The sequence below is a fragment of the Saccoglossus kowalevskii genome, chromosome 22 (genome assembly GCF_978046115.1).
Source record: "Saccoglossus kowalevskii chromosome 22, keSacKowa6.1, whole genome shotgun sequence".
NCBI lineage: Eukaryota > Metazoa > Hemichordata > Enteropneusta > Harrimaniidae > Saccoglossus > Saccoglossus kowalevskii.
Genome location: NC_140662.1, coordinates 29,303,952 through 29,324,780, shown reverse-complemented (window position 1 = coordinate 29,324,780; position 20,829 = coordinate 29,303,952). Strand labels below are relative to the sequence as shown.

Genomic DNA, 20,829 nt, shown 5'->3' with positions numbered 1-20,829 from the left:
TTTTAGCATAAAGTATATAATGGTGAACACAACAATGTATATACATAGATTGTATATGAAATAAACATGGTAAACACTGGTAATAAAATCATCAGTTTCAAATTTCAAAACTCAACAAATTACCCCATCACCTCCAGTGACGAACATGGATGCATTGCATCTAATGGGTGTTTAAGGCCATTGAAATATCATGGACTACTTTGGTAATTCTCGGCAGGTACCAGTGGTAAATCATTATGAGCATTGACTGGTGAAATGCTAATGATATTATAACCAGAAACTTGAAATTCTTGCTCTTCAGCATCAAGTAAGATCTCTTCAGTTTCATCTGTTCTTTTTAAGTCATGTTGAGGGCACAGTTTTTGCAGGATGACTTCAGATGCAGTAAGTTTATGCATCTTGCCAGAGTCTGATGTGATGTTGATGTATGCTTTAATACTTGGTAAAAGATGGCTTGTTTTTGTTCGTTGAGAGCAGTATGGACACTTGATAGTTGACATCTCTGGAGCATAATCTACCAGTTGCTTTTTACAGTGACAGTAATATTTTGCTGTACACTCAGCAGATATGATTGTTCCTCTGATGGTATTCATTTGCATGCCAGGTGTATTATCAGTACTCACATCTGTTAGTGGCGTGGTTTCTGTTATAGTAGTATCCGGTGTGGAAGTCAGTTGAATGGTACCTTGAAATTCACGTACACTTACATCGTTGAACTTGTAGGTGGAATTAAGTTTGATGCTGTCAATCTGTTCTCCCCATATAGCTATGAGCATCGATGATGTACTGTCTGCAATAGCAAACTCTTGCATTTGCATGATCAATCCTGATGATAATTGTTTTGGTCCACCATTTCCACAACTAATCACCTTTGCAACTGTGTTTACCTGTAATACCAAGGAAACAGTTCGCTCATGTACCTAATAATGTATCCATTAGTACAAAGTTTAATATCACTTTAAAATACTGATTGTATGCAATTATTAAAACAAACCATATCAGGTATACACCAAATGCATTAAAAAGTTTCATTAAGAAAACGTGTTGAGATAGAACCAAAACAGTTCAAATTTGCCTGATTATTATGCAAATTAGATATCAGTGTGAAAGTTGGTTAATTATGCAAATTAGGTGATTAATATGCACAAATATTTACCGGAAACTAATTGGGTCTGCATAATTCTAGATTCATTGAAATATGATGATGAGTACTTTAGATATCAGTTGAAAAGCTGAAAATTAATTATGCAAATTAGTAATTAATATGCACAATTATTTACCCTAAAACTAATCAGGGCTCTGCATAGTCCTAAAGGATCTATGTACCAAGTTTCATTGAAATGCGATGATTAGTACTTGAGATACCCGTGGAAAAGCTGAAAATTAATTCATTATGCAAATTAGGTAATTAATATGTACTGAAATTACCATAAAAACTATCAGGGCTGTGCAGTGTCATATGACATCTATGTACCAAGTTTCATTGAAATGTAATGCTCACTACTTATATCAAATGCTGAAAATTAATTAATTATGCAAATTAGGTAATTAATATGTACTGATATTACCATAAAAACTATCAGGTCTGTGCAGTGTCATATGACATCTATGTACCAAGTTTCATTGAAATGTGATGATTAGTACTTGATATATCAGTGGAAAAACCAAAAATTTACTAATCATTATGCAAATTATGTAATTAGTATCCACAGATTATTACCAAAAACTAATCAAAACCTAGCATTAGTTCAGAGCATGTATGTATAAAGTTTCATCAAAATCCAATGAGTGGTTGTTTATATATCAGTGGAAGAATAATGGAACAGCTAAAAATCAGCTAATTATCATGCAAATTAGGTAATTAATATGCACGGATTTTTACCAAAAACTAATCAAATCTGCGCATATGTTCAGAGCATCTATGTACCAAGTTTCATCAAAATCCAATGAGTGGTTCTTTAGATATCAGTGGAACAGTCATAGAACAGCTAAAAATTAGCTAATTATCATGCAAATTAGGTAATTAACGAGCATGGATTTTTACCAAAACCTAATCAAATCTGCGCATTGGCCCAGAGCATCTATGCACCAAGTTTCATCAAAAACCGATGTATGGTTCTTGAGATAGCAGTGGAACAGTCGGACACACATACACACACACACACAGACACACTAACTGCAAAGACTCCCATTATGTGCTTCGCACATGGGAGTAAAAAAATTGTTTCAAAATTGCATTAAAATATTGTGTCATTTCATACGAGATTGGTAGATATTCCATGAATATAAATAACATTGGCAACTGAATAACTGACTCCTACTTAAAATAATATAGTCAAAAAATGTTTCTAGTCAACAAATTTCAACAAGTTTCAGTGAACAAATTTTGTGAGACCATCTTTGTCTTATATAATCAATTATGAAATGAATATTGAAATAGGTTTTGACCAAAAATATTTTTTGTGCATAATTATAAAAATTAGTGATAAGTACATACTGTTTGGAAAGCAGCAAAATTGTCTGTGATATCTCTTATGGTATTCAGTGTTGTACTGCTCTGGCGTGTTAACCGGTATCCACTGTCAAAGTTAAACTTCAACTTTTTGGCAATAGATAGGTTGGATCTTGAGTTATATTTAAGATCATTTTTTGTAGCATCTCGCCGTGATGGTGATGTCAACAAATTCTTCAGTAACACTGGACTCCTAGAATTAAAAAAAAAAACCTTATAACTTGTGTATTGGAAAAATACCTGTAATCCGTTAAACAGGATTTTTTTTCAAAAACAATTCTTCACGATCAAAATGCGTATATGTGTATGATACTTTTGGGAAAAAAATAAATGTGATTAAAAATGAAGCAAGTATGACAACACACTAAAATATTGATTTTGTCATGAAGAACAACTGTAACATACGGACAAGTACATGGTGTACATACCGGTAGTACATTTTTCATTTATGATACTAATAAAGCAAGTACCGTATTGCATACATGATTACATTTAAGAATCGGCCTGTTATAACTGAGGGAGGACTCATCTATACCACTAATAAGGTGCATTTTCATCGATTCTGACCTGGACTCGAAATTCGAATGGACCACCGCTTAAGCCATATTGACCTACTAAACGAATGGAATTCTAAATTTTGGAGTTTTTTGGAGTTAAAATTCTGAATTGAGTAGAAATAACTTAATATGAACTTACTTGTGCTTTTCGGCATTGATGAAATCACGGTGCTTTTGTGGTGAAAATACTACTATGTCTTTAAAACCGTCTTGCTCTTGTAATACGGCATTAAAATACTTAGTGTCGTTTTTCGACGCAAGTTTCACTTTTGAAACCTGGTGAAGATATCCCTCGGTATTAAACATCTCTTGATTGGACATTATACGCCGATCGCAGCAAGTACAAAAATGACACCAAGACTCGGATGGGCAACCAATGAATGCCAAAAGATCACAGCAGCTTTGCCCAGCAGCGATACAGTCGCAAATGAAAGCGTCAGAGTGTTGGATTCAGATCGAGGCTTGGGAATAAAAGTTAGATCACTTTCGCAACTCGCCTACCGTAACAAAAATAAAGGTCCTCACCAAAATGCGTTTAGTTTTGTATACATGGGTAGATTTCGTATACATGGGTAGCAATATTGTATATTTTAAATGCCAGTGTTTATGAACTATTTTCGGTGCAAAAACACAGCGGTTTCGAATGATTATATATTTCTGACGGCGGGTATTTGGCAAGTAAAAGTAATAGCGAGAATGGCAGTGTTATTTACATAATAGTCGTGAAAACAACGTTGAATATTGAAAGACAAAGGAGAACATAGAGACCGACAAGTGTTCGACGTAAGGCTGGGGAATTCAGTTTAAACGGATATCAATGATGACGTTAACCGTTACATGTTTAGTGACTTTCAAATCAGGGGCGACAGTCTTAGTACAAATACATTCATAACGAAATATGTGAGAAAAATGAAGGCACAATAACCTTGCAAATTAATCGCAACTATGAAGAAAATAGTAAAGTGTTCGTAATAAAGTAGGAAATTTGGTAGTTGTCCATAGCTCTTTATGGTAGTATTGAAAATATAATTGTAAAATGACTTTTTCTGCAATTTACTGTATGGCATAGTAATTTAAATCATGCACGTTGTTTTCTGGCTGGTTTACATAGCGGCGATGGCAGTGATTTCAGTATACAGTTTCTTTCTTAATTGGATTGATTAATTTTTTGTAATTCATTAATCCGGCAATGCGTGTATTTAAATAACAAGGTTCACTACTGCGCGGAATCACCGTCAGGATGTTCACATTTGAAATAACCTGAAAACATTCCAAATAATAAAATATAACGCATGTCACTCAGCTTAAAATATGAGGCTTCATTGCAGAAATGTATCATTAAGAAGCTACTGCAGCCTGGTTGCCATAGAGGGCGCACATTATACTAGAAGTGCATGTAACCATGGAACTTACAAAATGGAACCTACAGTCGTTTTTGAAACTGTTAATTGTAGCAGCATAGACAAAACATTTAAAATATTTTCTTGTACATGTGCCACAGTTGTCGCATTCTATCTTGTACTTGGTTTAATAACTTATAATATGTTGTAAATTTATGTTGTCAATATGATACCAGAGACGTCTAAGTTATGTCAAGATCTGGTTATAAAATTTATATGTATGATATTTCGTTTACATCTGTATGGGCGAATCCCGGGACAGAGTATGCCCGGTATAAACTGTTATATCATAACAGTTACATAAAACGACGGTCTAGCAGTGACAGACGCGTACTTTAATTTTGATCAAATTACAACACATGTATAGTCTTAGTATAAACCGTACATAAATCATGTCATGTACTCGACACTGACAATCAATAAAGCTTCGTTTATATTTACAGCTTCTACAAGTATATATTACTTCAATTCGTGTACAAAATGTGAACATTTTTGCACTTGCACAGATTAAAACAAAGGCATACAATTTCCTCAAATCAATCTGAGAACAACAAGGTGTGTAATAATCGTGTGATCTGATCTCATAAATTTTATTGAACTATTAATTACTAGTATAACCATGGAACTGGTTTATAGTTCCATGGTATAACTAAGAATGTTGAACTTGGACAACGGCCCGTCTCTCAGGCCGTGACTGTGAAAACTATATAGCGCCACCAGACGGTTGAAGTTTATATGCTGCGCTTTCGTTTAGGTGAGTACATGTTTATTTTATGATCGGAGATTCAAATATTGAATATTGATAATATATGACAATTTATGTAACTATAAGTGAACATATCCGAAATGTAAAGGTCTAGTCGTCGCATTCTCAAGTCCGGTTTTCGGTGTAAGATATTAAATGTGATAAATTTTGTGCATTTTCTAGTCATTTATCGTGTAAAACAATCATGGCGTCGCCCAGTCATGTCGACCGGAAGTGCGTGCACCGTGTTCAACTTCAGAAAGCATTGCACATGTCTAATCAATTTGGCAATTTAGAAAGTCACAGACGTGTCATTTGAGCGTTACAAATAAACAAAGACATTATGGGTGAAATAATTGAACAATGGCGCTATTTTATAGTGTCGATTATTTAGAAAGGTCAAACCTCAATTCCCAAAACTAGCAATGTATGGGGTAACCCGAATCTCAGGCCCCGGCCAATGACCCCTGGCGAATGAGTTATTAATTTACATGTTTTTCTCGCAAATTTTTATATATTTAACGCCACTGGCCAATGTACGTAAAACGCGGAAGTGAATTGGCCGACAAGTTACTATGACTCGACAGTAATATAGAGACATTTCGCGATGGGCGTCTTTCGTGGTCAGTAATATTTACGAAAAAATCTTTGTTCACTGTTTTATAAACTGGCTTGGCAGTTCTCATCACCAAATAAACAATGTCACAGCCTTTCGGCCATTTTTCCAACAAATCCAAAATCACTTGATAATTTTGTTCACTTAACATTTGTACTATGATTACTTTTGAAGTTTTGATAATTTTAATGGCTTAATGCATACATTGTAGTAAATTTTATTTACTCTTGAGATGTTATCATGCTTTTGAAGTGTAGCATTACCATTTTTTCCTAATGCAATAGCTGAATTATTTTTATCAGAGAAATTAAAATTTATAGCTGTTATGTTACACAATCAAATAGTGTGCTCTGACATGTAATTTTTAGTTTTAATATATTTTTGTAATTATTTTTTAGCTCTGCTGTCGACTTAGTCGAGCGGAGCTTATCATGAGTGATTGTTCATCGGTGTCCATCGTCCGTGTCAATGTTTTATTTTTTCGACTTTTTTTTGAAAACTACAAGCCTGAATGCTTTGATACTTGGTGTATATGTACCTTTGGTAGACCTCTCTAAGATTTGTTCATTTGTCTAATTTTGGTGAATATTGTTGTCATTTTTGGTAAAAAGTGATATTTTCGACTTGTTAAAAACCGCAAGTCCAATTGCTTTGATATTACATGTGGACCTCTCTCAGATTTGTTCATTTCATGATGATTTCTTTGATTCTCTAATTTTAATTAATATTTTTTTTTTCATAAAAAGTATTACCGTTAAAATCCTATTATAAACCACGGTTTATATTATAATGTATTAAATAAAAATCAAAAAATCAACAGCTCAAGTTCGGGGTGCGGTTTATACTGTAGAATACTTTATTTTCGCTTGGAATTTATTTTCGCTATTTTCGCTGAAGGGATGATTCCGTGAAAATAAAATCCAGCAAATATACTTTTTTTCCTGTATTTCACATTAAACTTATAAAAAATCAGTGAAAATAAATTCCATACAAAATGCCCAAAAAGCCTTTTCAGCAAAAATTAATTCCAGCAAAAATAAAGTATTTCACAGTATTAGGGACATATTGCAATCACTAAATGGGCGTGGTCATTTTTTCCCACATCACTTGCACAAAACAAACAATACACCGTACAATCTTTTGAATATAAGCGTAACATCCAATTTAGATGTCAGGGAAGAGTGATAAGCCTCACGTCACAAAAAAAACTGTTCACATGAAAAAAAAAAATACTCTGTATATTTAATGTAATATGCATTTTTTTTTTATTTTCTTCGTAACGGAAAGTATATTCCGACAGGAGTTTCAAATAAAAACAAACATTAATGTAATGCTTAGTAGAAAATGATCATGGTACGGCACTAAAAAAGTACGGTACCGTGGGTACAGTAACGCAATCCGGCCATGCTTCGGCTCACAAGTGAATAACTTCATTGTTTTTGAACTGTTAAAATTGTTGATTATTACTCAGTAGTGATTATAACAACACACGAAAATTTAATTCGTTGAATTGTTATCAAATGCAAGTAAAATTCAACTTAGTTTTACCGTAAGCGAATTATTTCGGTCACATGTAAACGATCGATGCGACATACGCCATGTAGTTTGAATGCACACAAGACATTACTTGACCGGGTAGGTCAAGTCGCTTATTAACCAATAAAAATGCTGGATGGTGCCCATGTGTTCAAATTACCTTAGTTCATTTAAATATGTTAATGACAGGTCACCGACTTCATGGTGAACAAAACCCAGAAGCGATTTACCGATAATGTAGTGTGATCTTTTGGCTTTGATTTCCATGGGAAAACCACATGACTTTTTTTTTAAATCAAGAAATTAGTTGTTTTCGAAAGATAAACTGAGCATTGAAAAAGAATTTAACAGTTTTTTGGTGAGAACAGCTCATTGTCGAAAACTTACAACACACGGATGTATTCATAAGGAGTATTGACACAAGTTGTCACAAGACAAAAGCAGTTTCTCTGCGTGTTTGATATCCTAACACTACTGAACAATAAAGAGGTGTGAATATTTTTAGGCACGTTCTCGAAACAAATGAATCGATTTAGGAACAAGTCGGTCACGGTCTTGTTGAATTGGGGGTGCGGTTAGTAATAGGTACATTTCATGTTTTCAATTTTTGTTGAGAACTCTTTAACACTGAAGCCGAAATCGGGGGTGCGGTTACTATTAGGTATGCGGTTTATAATAGGATTTTAACGGTATTTTCAACTTGTTGAAAACCGCATGTCTGATTGCTTGGATACCATACATATAGGTACCTGAGATTTGTTCATTTTCATGATGATATCTAATTTTGAACAGTTAACATCAGAGCTATCTCAGCCGACAGGCTGCTTGTTTTATTTTGTATTGTGACCTTTGACCTATAGTACTAACTGCATGTTACGGTTTCAGCCACTGGTCAAATTAATGACCCCTCGTCAATAATCATTGGTTGTAATGATTTGCTATTTCCCGTTTCCTGAAATCAACCTAAATCAATTAACAGGGCGAACAATTTTTTTCTATGTATTTTTTTTTTAAATAATAGTTTAGTGAGTGGAGATAGATTCAGTGAATATTTTTTATTATGTTTATTAAACTTTCCTGTGTTGGTTTACCATGTTGACTATCACATTACTATAATAATTGTAAAATCATGTAAATTCATGTTGCATGTATGTTGCATAATTTAACAGTTCTCTATATTTCTCTTGCAGTCTATAACGATTTATTCCTGTATATTGAAAGGTAAGATATGTCTAGGCATGAAACGTTGAATTTGTTTATGAATTTATTATGATCTATACATTATATAGTGTTAATTTAGTTAAAATTTATGTATCAAACATGTGCACATTTTATTAGCCGTTAATAATGAAGTGTGAATTCTGGATATATGCTTTTATACTGCTCAGTATGTATTGATATTCATACACATTATTACTACATGTCAGCATTATGGTAAAATATATCCAAGTTCACATGATTTGTGGGAGTTAGTGCTATATGTTGATAGACTGAAAGACTTTGATCATTTTGTCACTCAACCGGGGAATTGATATATATGTGTCAATCTTTCTAGCTTATGCATACATATCTGGACCAATCAGGTTTTCAGTTAAGTTATTCAATAGACATTCTAAGCAGTAAATAAAGACAAGTTTTATAGTGTTCTAATTCAAGACACCTGTATGTCCAAAATTTTTAGGTAACATATTTTTGAAATCAACCATTTTTTACAACCAGATCTCATTCACACAAACACTTTGATCATGTTTGAACATGTTTAGGGGTAGATATGAGTGTATGTTTAGCTCTTTATTAACAACTGTATAAACTTCAAAAATCATAAACACAGACATCAGACCTATGTACATGCATGTGTGTGATGATGCAATTCAAGACAGCTGTGTGGTATTTAACTGTGAAGGAAAAAACTCACAATGCAAGTTTGCAATTTATCTCACAGTTTTGCTTGCAAATTAGCAGTATTGCTAATTAAATTGACACAGGTAGCATCTGTATTTTAATAACAATGTACCTATCTCTTGTAAGTAAAAACAGTGCTCAATTTAGCAAATATATTAAATAAATCACTCGTATTTTGACAATTGTATCTTTCAGATGCCTCGAAAGAAAGGTTGGAAGAGAGGTGAAGCTCTAAAGAAGAGGTTGGCCTTGGGTAGAAACCCACCAACCAATGTCCTTCGGGATCATAGCGATACTGTCCTTCGGGATCAAAGCGATACTGTCCTTCGGGATCATAATAAATCAGAAAATATTGTCCTTCGGGATCATAATGAATCAGAAAGTACTGTCCTTCGGGATCATAGCAATACTGTCCTTCGGGATCATAGCAATACTGTCCTTCGGGATCATAGCAATACTGTCCTTCGGGATCATAGCAATACTGTCCTTCGGGATCATAGCAATACTGTCCTTCGGGATCAGAATGAATCAGAAAGTATTGTCCTTCGGGATCAGAATGAATCAGAAAGTATTATCTTTCGGGATCAGAATGAGTTGCAAATTAGTGCTGGAAGTATTTTTAATAAAGTACATGATGAAGAAACAAATAATGTTGCAGAGAGTTTCTCATTAGAGCAATTTCATTTGTTAAATGATTCAGTTGGAAATGTTAATGATCAGACAACAGGTAATAAGTTCATGCTAAAAACTTCAGTACAAGGAAGTTTTCATCAAGGTCATCATCAATTTCTAGATAACAGTGGAAAACAGTGTGTTGCAAATAGCTTAGTTTCTATGATATTCAGTCAAATCAAATATGTAGATTCATGGGAATCGGAAGACTTGGATATAATACTGCAAACTGGTAATGAATTGTATGGCTTTTTACAACAGTCTACAACTGTTAATTCAGAACTGTTATTGGTGACAGAATTACCACAAACAGTTGATTTATTTGACACCCAGTTTACTTTGAGTGTTGGTGACTCATTATTTGGTATTATTGGTGAAAGTGATGATGAGAACACATTTCTTACACCATTTGACAATGCTCTTGATATATCATTAACTGAATATAATTCATGCTTTGTTATATTTGGTGGAGCAGCATTTGCTGTGATCAAGAATGATGGATTTTATTGGATCTTTGATTCACATTCAAGAAATTCCAAAGGTATGGTAACACCTGATGGATTAAGCATAATAATCCAGTTCAGTAGTATTGAGATGGTGTATAAACATTGTTGTGATCTTGCTGTATCCATGCATGTGCATGAAAATGAACAGTTTGAAGTTACGGGTATAAATGTTAATGCTGAAAAGTATCATGTTATTGACACTGAAACTCGGTCAGATAATGAAGTGGAGTTAGTTGAATCAGATCATACACCCTTTTTATATCAACCCTTGTCCTCTGAGATGTGTCAAAGATTGTGCACTGAACTTAGTTTACAAAATGAAAGAGAAAGATTTGGGTTTCATACTGAAAATTTTGAAATGGGTCAACCATGCAAAACCAAATCTATCCAAGGGGATGGTAATTGTTTTTTCCGGGCTTTGTCTTATGTACTATCTGGAAGTGAGGATAACCACATGCAAATCAGATTAGCCATTGTAAATCATCTAAAGAAGAATAACCCTGTATTTTACCCCTTTTTAAGACCAGGCCATGTGTCTGTTGATGATTACATTATAGCATCTGGTATGCAATATGCTCAAACATGGGCAACGGAAGTTGAAATACTTGGAGCTGCTGATCTATTAAGAACAGATATTTGCACATTTAGCCGAGGTAAATGGATTAAATACTCCAACTATCAACTTAACAAGAGTGTATCTAATAATGGAAAAGCAATATACCTAAAACACCCCATGGATATACATTATGAAGTGGTCGAATGTGTCAAACATGCTGGTGATGTGTTGTGTGACTGCTCCCAGAGCAATATTATAGAACAAGACAAGATGTCAGAAATTGGAATGAAGAAAAGACGTTTAGAAAGCACAGAAACTGATATTGGAACAACAATGAAATTATTTAAAAATGATAGCAATATAGAGTCAGATGATATACCAAACACTTTAACTACACCAGCAAAAATTACACGATCTCGGGGCAGACGTACCTATCTTAAATGTTTGAAAGAACATTTTCAAAGTAAACAGGGTGTTAAACAAACTGGGCAACATGTTGTTAAAAAACGTAAACTAGAGAAACAGAGAGAGCGATATTATAATGATGACAGTTTTTGCCAGAGGAAAAAAAAGAACATGATTCAACATTATGCAAATAGTAAGTCTCATAGAGAAGCTGTGAAGACAAGAAGCATTACAAAATATAAATATGATAAAATGCACAGGGAGTCTATAAAAACTAGAAGCATTACTAAGTATAAAGATAGTGAGACACACAGGGAATCTGTAAAGGCGAGAAGCAAAATGAAATATGAACAGAATGACATACATAGGGAAGTTCGGAAGGCAAAGAGCAGAGCAAAATATGAATATAATCCGTCACATAGAGAAGCAGTGAAAGCAAAAAGTATTACAAAATATAAAACGAATGAGTCGCACAGAGAAGCTGTGAAGGCAAGGAGTACTACAAAATATAAAAAGAATGAACAGCATAGGAAAGATGTTTTAGATAGAACACCCACCAAGAGATTAATAGAATCAAATAAGAAACAACATTTTAGAAATATATTGGCTATGTTTAGAAATGAAATTGCCCATGGTCCAGATTTTGCCTGTGCAGTATGTCATCGGCGACTTTTCAGAAATCAAGTCATTCATTGTAATAAAGAGGTGTACACAAAAAAAGGTCGGAATGTTGCATTAATTGCAGATAAGTGTATTACTGAAGACTATCTACACAAATGTAGCAGTGTGTGTTCTAGTGATAATGAATGTTTATATTTGAAAAATGGACAGTGTAAATTATGGATTTGTTTTACTTGTCAGAGGAAAATTCTGAGTGGTAAAATTCCATGTGAAGCAGTTACCAACAATCTTAATCTGAAGCCTATTCCAGATGAATTAAAATGCTTAAACTCTCTCGAACAACATTTGGTGGCATTGCACATTCCTTTTATGAAACTGTTGGCTTTACCAAAAGGTGGACAGAATGGTGTTCATGGACCTGTTGTATGTGTCCCTTCTAGCATTGATAAAGCTACATCCATTTTACCAAGATGTGAATCAGATGACCAAATGATAAAAGTAAAACTGAAGCGGAAACTAACATACAAGGGCCATTATCAGTATCACTTTGTAAATGAGGCTCATATAAAGAATGCATTAGTATATCTTCAGAAGAACAATAAATGGTATAGTGATGTTTGTTTTAACAAAGATTGGGTTAATCCATTAGCAAAAATTGAAGAAGAAATTGAATTACCAGATAGCGAGGATAGTGCCTCAAAACATTCTGAAGAAACAAATAGAGATTTTGAGGACAATGAAGAAGAAAAAGATGGATTACTTTTAGATACATGTCTTCAACCAGTTGATGTCGGACCTGAAGTTCTTGATCAACCTTCTGATGAAATATCTTGTATTGCCCCTGCTGAAGGAAATAGTCCAGTTAAAATGTTAATGGATGAGGGTAATGAAGCAAAGTCTTTTCCTGTATTGTATCCTGAAGGATCACCAACATTTCATGACAAACGCAGTGAAAAAATAACTTTGTCAAGATATTTGCATACTCGTTTGATGAATGCAGATGGTAGATTTGCAAAAAATACAGATTTTATATTTTATGCCCAGTATTTGTCAGAAGTACAACAAGTTGTCTCAAATGTGTCTATTGCCTTACGCAAAGGTTCTGGTAAAGCAGGTGGTCAATCTGTAACAGCTGAAACTTTAACAAATTCACAGTCATTGACTGACATTCTTAAGCACAATGAGGGATACAAGTTTTTGAAACCCATCCGTGGAACACCACCTTTTTGGCAAAGTTCACAGAAAGATTTATTTGCAATGTTAAGACAGCTTGGTATACCTACATGGTTTTGTTCATTTTCATCAGCTGACACGAGATGGCCTGAAATAATTGAATGCATTCTTCGAGAAGAAGGTGATACACGAAGTTTTGAAGAGCTTGATTGGTCTGAAAAATGTTCTGTATTAAGAAACAACCCTGTAACTGCAGCTCGTATGTTTGAACACAGATTCCACTATTTTTTGAAACAGGTAATAATGTCACCTGCAGTACCTATTGGCGAAATAGTAGATTATTTTTACCGTGTTGAATTTCAGCAACGTGGTTCTCCTCATACACATTGCCTTTTTTGGGTAAAGAATGCACCAATTATTGATAAAGATGATGATGAAGAAGTAACAACATTTGTGGACAAATATGTCACTTGTGAAATGCCATCTTCGGAACAAGATGAAGAACTTAATGAGATTGTGGATAGTGTACAAAAACACAGTACAAGACATTCAAAAACTTGCAAAAAACTTGGTACTACTTGTCGATTTAATTTCCCACGCCCACCTTCAGGAAAAACCTTTATTGCACGAACTGATGTAGACAAATTTAATGACAAAGAAGAGAAAACAATTGAAACTGATGATGTCATACAGAATTATGTTGATAGTGAATCAGAGTATCATGAAACAGACCAAACAAATGAGATGACTAAAGATACAGCCAAGGCAATTCTGACAAAAATCTGGAATATACTACTGAATTCTGAAAAGAACTTCACATCTGTTGCATCCTTGTTTGCTTACATTGAATTAACGCAAGAAAACTTTGAGAAAGCATGTAGCGTGTTGACAAAAAAAACAAGCATAGTATTAAAACGGCAACCTTCTGATGTTTGGGTAAATCAATATAACAAAGATCTTCTGAGATGCTGGAATGCAAATATGGACATACAATATGTTGTGGATGCCTACAGTTGTGTTGTGTACATTATTAGCTACATTTCAAATGCAGAACGAGAAATGGGACTGTTGTTAGATCATGCACAGAGGGAAGCATCAAAAGAAGGAAATATGGATGCAAAACTTGCAATGAAAAAAATTGGAGGTGTATATCTTCACAACCGTGAATTGAGTGCTCAGGAAGCTGTATACAGAGTTTGTAATTTGAGGTTAAAAGAATGCTCAAGAAAAGTACAATTTATTCCTACAGGCGATACTCCAATTAAAATGAGTCTTCCACTAGCAATTTTAAAGAGCATGCGTAAAGGCGGAAATCTCAACAACGAAAACATCTGGATGACCAGTATGCTTGATCGTTATAAGAATAGACCAAATGAAATTAATACCATGTGTCTTGCAAGTTTTGCTTCTGAATACAGAATTGTACCTACATCAGAGGTAGAAAGAAAAAGAAATATTGATAACAATAAAGTTATTAAACTTAATAATGGTCTAGGCTATATGCAAAAGAGAACAAGAACTGAACCTGCAGTTGTCAGATATGCAAGATTTTCAGTAACTAAGCAACCAGAGAAGCATTATCAGAGTATATTGCAACTTTTTCTACCATACAGAGCTGAATGCCAGTTGAAACCTAAACAATTCCATTCATTTGAAGAGTTTTATCAAACTGGTGCTGTGAAATACAAGAACAATTTGCCTGAAAGTGTAAAATCTATAGTTGACAGAAATAAAGCAATGTTTGAGAAAGATGTTGATGTAATTGATGCAGCTGAGCAAATGCTTGAGTCATGCCCTCTTTTAGAAGATGCATGGGCACAAATTCATCCAGAGTCTGAAAAGGAAAGATTAGAATGTTTAGAATCAGCTAGTACGAATACGATATCTAATGAATCAGAAATTGAGGATTCAATTCCAGACTTGTTGCACAAAGATAAAAATGATGTTTGTAAAGAAGTATATAATCAGTGTGGAATATCCAAAAATGAGGCTAAAATATTGATGAGATCACTTAATGATAAACAGTGTGACATATTCTACTCTGTTCGACAATGGTGTTTAGATAAAGCTAATGGCAAGAATGTTGCACCATTTCACATGTTCTTAAGCGGAGGAGCAGGTACAGGAAAATCTCATGTTATCAAGGCTGTGTATTATGAGGCTTCAAGAATTCTTGCTCGTATTCTACCAAATCCAGATGATATTTCTGTTCTGTTGACAGCACCAACCGGTGTAGCTGCGTTCAACATAAATGCAACCACTGTCCATAGTACTTTCTCAATAGCAGTTGATGCAAAATTGCCATATCAACCACTAGGACAAGATACATTAACCACCATTCGTTCCAAACTTAGTAGTCTGCAGATTCTTATTATTGATGAAATTTCAATGGTTGACAAGAAGTTGCTTTGTTATATACATGGGAGATTAAGGCAAATCAAACAGACTGGTGACTATTCACCATTTGGGAATATTTCTGTGATTGCTGTAGGCGATTTTTATCAATTACCACCTGTCAAAGGAAAGGCATTATATGTTAGTAGCGAAGGCATGGATCTGTGGAATGATTATTTTGCCATTGCTGAATTAACAGATGTAGTAAGGCAGCAAGATCAACAGTTTGCTGAGGCATTAAATATTGTCAGAACGCGGAGAAAATCTGATGATTTACCATCAAATGTTATAAACATATTTCGTCAGTGTGAAACTGGTGAAGAGTATAATGGTATGCATATATTTGCAACAAATAAAGATGTGGATCTATGTAATATAAACATGCTTCACGCAACTTGTTCAGACCTCATATGTATCAACGCTCAAGACTTTTCTAGAAATACTAAAACTAAAAAACTAGAACAGCGACAGAGAAACTATGTCAAAGTGTATAATACAAACTTGGCAAAGACGGTTACTTTGGCTATAAATGCTCGTGTGATGTTAATTAAAAACATTGATGTATCTGATGGCCTAGTAAATGGTGTTTTTGGCAAAATTTCACATATTACTTCCGAGGACAATGAAAGTTTTCCATCCTGTATATATGTTGTGTTTGATAACGTAAAAGTTGGTGCTAAACTGCGCAGTAAATCTGGAAGCTTTTCAGCATTACCACCGAATAGCACACCTATAAAACCATCAGAGGACAGAGTAAGCAATGGCGGAGGCACTAGAAGACAATATCCATTAAAGCTAGCTTATGCATGCACTATACACAAAGTACAAGGATTAACAGTAGAGAAAGCTGTGGTATCATTAAATAAAATATTTTCTCCAGGACAAGCTTATGTCGCCTTGAGTAGAGTTAAGACATTAGATGGCCTTATTATTGAAGATTTAAAGGAATCAAGTATGTATTGCAATGAAAGGATTGAATCAGCTCTATTAAGCATGCCAAAATACTTGACATCAAAATCAGTGTCAAACAGGGTTTGCCAATGTACTATCTTGCTACACAATGTGGAAGGATTATTATCTCATTTTGAAGACATCAAATGCGATAAAAGACTGGTTAATGTTGATTTTATGTGTTTGACAGAAACCTGGCTACTGCATGGGGAACTATATAGTGAATTGGAATTAAAAGATTTTGATTTTCATCACAAACCACGGTCATTATCTTATGATACATTTAATGAGATAACATCAGATTTGAAACAACAGGCACATGGAGGTGTAGCAGTTTATTCTAGCATTCATAAAAGCACCGAATTCCTCAAGCTACATGTGTCAAATTTGGAGTATTTAGCTTTTTATGTGAAAGACATACGTGTGTCAGTAGCTGTTGTATATAGACCGCGGTCATATAGAGCTGATGTGTTTAGAGAAAACCTATTGTGTCTGGTTAGTGAAATGAGTAAAATATCTGCAAGTAACATTATTATTGGTGATTTCAACGAAAATATACTTGTGTCTTCTAGTGTGCAAAACATTTTGGAAAAGAAAGGATTCAAACAACGTGTTGCCTTACCAACAACAGAAAGTGGAACGTTGATTGACCATGTATATATTAAAAACGCAGATATTCTTAATGTTGAAGTTGTACAAACATATTATGGATTTCATGATGCTGTGATAATTCGGTTCTGAAAGTATCATTATTTTGGTACACTCAACCTAGATTTATTAATGCGCTCAATTTGAAATTCTAATATCTTACCTTCATATAAATGTCAACATTGCCACAACTGGAATGCTGGAATCACATATAAGTGATAAGTGTATTATAGGGAAAAATATTGCAATGTATTTAGATAGTAAGACTCCCTCTACTTTCATGGCGCGAATAACAATCCTGGGCGTGAAAATAAAACTGAGGGACATGCCCGCCCAACTTCACTCATTACAGGATTGGGAGGGGGGCACTTACTGAAATGGATATTTCGCTAATATATTTTTGTATAACAAAAAATAAATTTGATTTTTTTAACAGATGAGATAGTTGCAGTTACGTGGCTACTTATACCATAGAATGTATCGATTTTATGTTAAATTCTTTTGCTGATCAATGTAATGATGTTGACCACCATCATGCCATTGTTTACACGTGCTTAGTATAGGTCGTTATGCAAGATATATAATGTAAATAATGAATATATAATCTATATTATGAAGTCTAATAATTTCAGGAGATCGGCAACTTTACTTTAAAAAATCATTTATAATTTCAATTATTCACGCAGTATCCATCAAGTGCCCCCCCCCTCCCAATAAAAAATATAATTTATCTATACTACTCAAAACAATTTAGGGAACACTAGCTTCTGACATTATATATTGTTTAATGTTATGTAACTGTTATATTGACACAACCTTGCATGTTTGATTTGGGTTCCAATATAGGAAAATTAAATGTAGCAATGAAATTGAAAAGTTTATCATAAACCTGCTCGAAATGCATGTACAGTATGCACTCAATAATTATGCTGTCACACGTTCTACAAGCATGACACCACGTCATTAATAAATTGAGCATGAAAGTGTACGAATAATAACTGTGACACCTATATGTGTCAAAGCTTTTCAACAGCGCAGAAATGACTAAGGTTAAGCCACCTACTTTAGATGAGAGCGATACCATCTTGTCGCAGGTTTTAACAGCCGAACTATGGTCATCGATGTCAAATTCAGCGCCTTTGGAACATTAATCATACCAAGCCAAGTCAATGATCTCATGGATGATGTGATTGAAATATCATGTCATACAAGCTGGTGAACACTTCATCGGTGCCACAGTAGGATAGCATAATCACTTAATGTGGTGACAGCATTATGATACAAGTTGATTAACGCCTCCCCCTCTCCATAACCGTAATTACATCAAACATATAAGCCTGCTGGACAACGAATATAAGTTTGAAATGGTAAACCAAGACACACCATGCACTTGATGTCACATATTGCCTATGTGAATACTGGTTCCCTTGCAGAACGAGTTATCCAGAATCACAATGTGGTTTTAGATCAGGTCGCTCCACCATAGACATGATCTTCTCTGTGAGACAACTCCAGGAAAAGTGCAGGGAAATGCGACAACCTCTATACTCTATACAGGCCTTCGACCTGGTAAGCCGCAGTGGCTTATTCAGTCTTCTTCAGTGCATAAGCTGCCTAGCAAAGCTCCTAAGCCTCATTGAGTCTTTCTATACAGACATGAAAGGCACTGTCAGCTTCGAGGGGATTCATCTGAACTATTCAACATTCACAGCGGTGTTAAGCAAGGATGCAAGCTCGCCCCACATTCTTTTGGATCTTCTTCTCTCTCCTTCTGTACTGCGCCTTTGGCTCTTCATCTGACGGTGTCTACGTTCACACCAGGCACGACGGAAAACTCTTCAACTGGGCTCGGCTCCAGGCTAAGTCCAAGATCACAAGTGTTCAACGACGGTCATGACGGTCTTCGACGACTTATGGACCGCTTCTCTAAAACCTGCAAAGAGTTTGCGCTCACAATCAGCATTAAGAAGACAGAGGTAATGGCACAGGACCCTCAAATACCACCCTCCATCCAAATCGATGACTCGCAGTTGGCTGTGGTCGACAACTTCAGATACTTGGACTCAAACATCTCTCAGAACCTGTCCCTTGATGCAGAGATACATGCTCACATTGGAAAAGCTACAGGAGTGATGTCCGAGCTGACAAAGAGAGTCTGGGAGAACAAAAACCTGACTCAAGTTGAAAGTCTACAACGCATGTGTTCTCTGCACTCTTCTATACAGTAGTGAAACATGGGCAACTTACACAAAACAGGAGGCTAAACTAAACGCCTACCACATGAGGTGCCTACGTCGACCATTAGGGATCACCTGGGAAGACAAGATCACCAACTCTGAAGTTTTCAGCAAGGCCAAGACAACACCAATCTTCGCCATGCTGAGCCAAAGACGACTGCGCTGACTTGGTCATGTTAGCCGCATGGACAAGATACGTCTTCCAAAGGACTTGCTGTGGAAGGAACACGTCCAGTTGGTCGGCCACGCCTGATATTCTCTGGTGTCTGTAAAACAGACCTCAAGGCTACTCACATAGACACACAGTCATAGGAGAACCAGTAGATGACCGCTCATGGAGACAAGCAGTCAGCAAAGGCATCCATGGCGCAAAGGAGAACAGACACGAAAGACAGCAAGAAAAGCGACTGAGGAGTAAAGAAGCTATCAGCTCACTCGACAACTCAGTTTTCATCTGTGAGGACTGTGACAGGGACTGTCACTCAAGGATTGAGCTCTACAGCCACCACAGACGCTGCTCAAGTTCAACCACATCATGGCACAACCCATCGTCTTCCTAGATGGACGGAGGCCGACGGTGACAATACTGATTTGATTGACTTGGTATTCATCTAATATGGACCCAATTAACTATTCATAGTATTTACTGTCATGTGATGGATAAACTGGTCATATTATCGTGCATTTGTTGAATATTGTTGTGTCACCAATTATAATACATTCATTATTATAATTGTCATTCCTGTGAAATGTGCTATAATAACATGCATTTTCCTCTGATTTATTGTAGTTGTAACTAAAAAAAAAGAAATCATGTTTGAATCGGGCTATTTCGGTGTCCCCTAAATTATTTTGAGTAGTTTAATAGGATTTTGTTATCGTTTTTCTGGGTTGTAAATTATACCTTATTTCTTTTAGCAAAATTGTTATCAGAAATACGGAATCTGTTTAGGTAAAATAAACGAAACTTTTATATATGGTTAGAACAATGTTTTCAAAGCAACGAAATGTAAAGATTCATTTTTAATCCTGTAGCCTTGTTGTTTCTCATTGTTATGTTAAACATATTTTCACAGAAGAAATCCAAGCATGCGTTCTCTGAATTTGTGCACTGATATTTGCCATATATATTATGAATATGTAACAAGACCATATATTATATATTTAGTACTAGGAGCGTTTATTATAATGTCAGTGTCAGTCAAAACTTATTAGTGCGTATGTATACACTGTATGACTCTATCAGATCGTTAAAAACATAAAATCTGACGTGATAGACATAGTTATCTAAGAAAGACAATGAATACCGCATCATCTGCATTGTATTGATTTTATAATCATGTATCTGTTGTGATATATTCTAGTGTTGTTGAATACATGTATACATGATTTCACTAT

At 35.0% G+C, this 20,829-nt stretch overlaps 2 protein-coding genes across 2 annotated transcripts; one reads left to right on the top strand and one right to left on the bottom strand.

The window, feature by feature from the left end:
* Positions 1-71: 71 nt before the first annotated feature.
* LOC146729494 (uncharacterized) lies at positions 72-3,456 on the bottom strand. Its single transcript, XM_085495672.1, has 3 exons — positions 3,209-3,456; positions 2,498-2,705; positions 72-887 (listed from the first exon to the last, which is right to left on the bottom strand). Exons 1-3 carry the CDS (start codon positions 3,388-3,390, stop codon positions 189-191), a joined length of 1,089 nt encoding a protein of 362 aa, XP_085351798.1. The 5' UTR covers positions 3,391-3,456; the 3' UTR covers positions 72-188.
* LOC146729493 (uncharacterized) lies at positions 3,418-19,422 on the top strand. Its single transcript, XM_085495875.1, has 4 exons — positions 3,418-3,543; positions 8,557-8,587; positions 9,969-17,280; positions 18,849-19,422. Exons 1-4 carry the CDS (start codon positions 3,418-3,420, stop codon positions 19,420-19,422), a joined length of 8,043 nt encoding a protein of 2,680 aa, XP_085352001.1.
* Positions 19,423-20,829: the final 1,407 nt, after the last annotated feature.

Excerpts from the sequence above, each read along its gene's own strand:
- LOC146729493 (XM_085495875.1), top strand. The coding sequence starts at position 3,418 with ATGACACCAAGACTCGGATGGGCAACCAATGAATGCCAAAAGATCACA. Across the intron at positions 3,544-8,556 it reads ATCGAGGCTTGGGAATAAAA|TCTATAACGATTTATTCCTG; the intron begins GTTAGATCACTT and ends TTTCTCTTGCAG. Across the intron at positions 8,588-9,968 it reads TTATTCCTGTATATTGAAAG|TTGGAAATGTTAATGATCAG; the intron begins GTAAGATATGTC and ends TAAATGATTCAG.
- LOC146729494 (XM_085495672.1), bottom strand. The coding sequence starts at position 3,390 with ATGTCCAATCAAGAGATGTTTAATACCGAGGGATATCTTCACCAGGTT. Across the intron at positions 2,706-3,208 it reads ATCAATGCCGAAAAGCACAA|GAGTCCAGTGTTACTGAAGA; the intron begins GTAAGTTCATAT and ends TTTTAATTCTAG. Across the intron at positions 888-2,497 it reads ATTTTGCTGCTTTCCAAACA|GTAAACACAGTTGCAAAGGT; the intron begins GTATGTACTTAT and ends TTGGTATTACAG.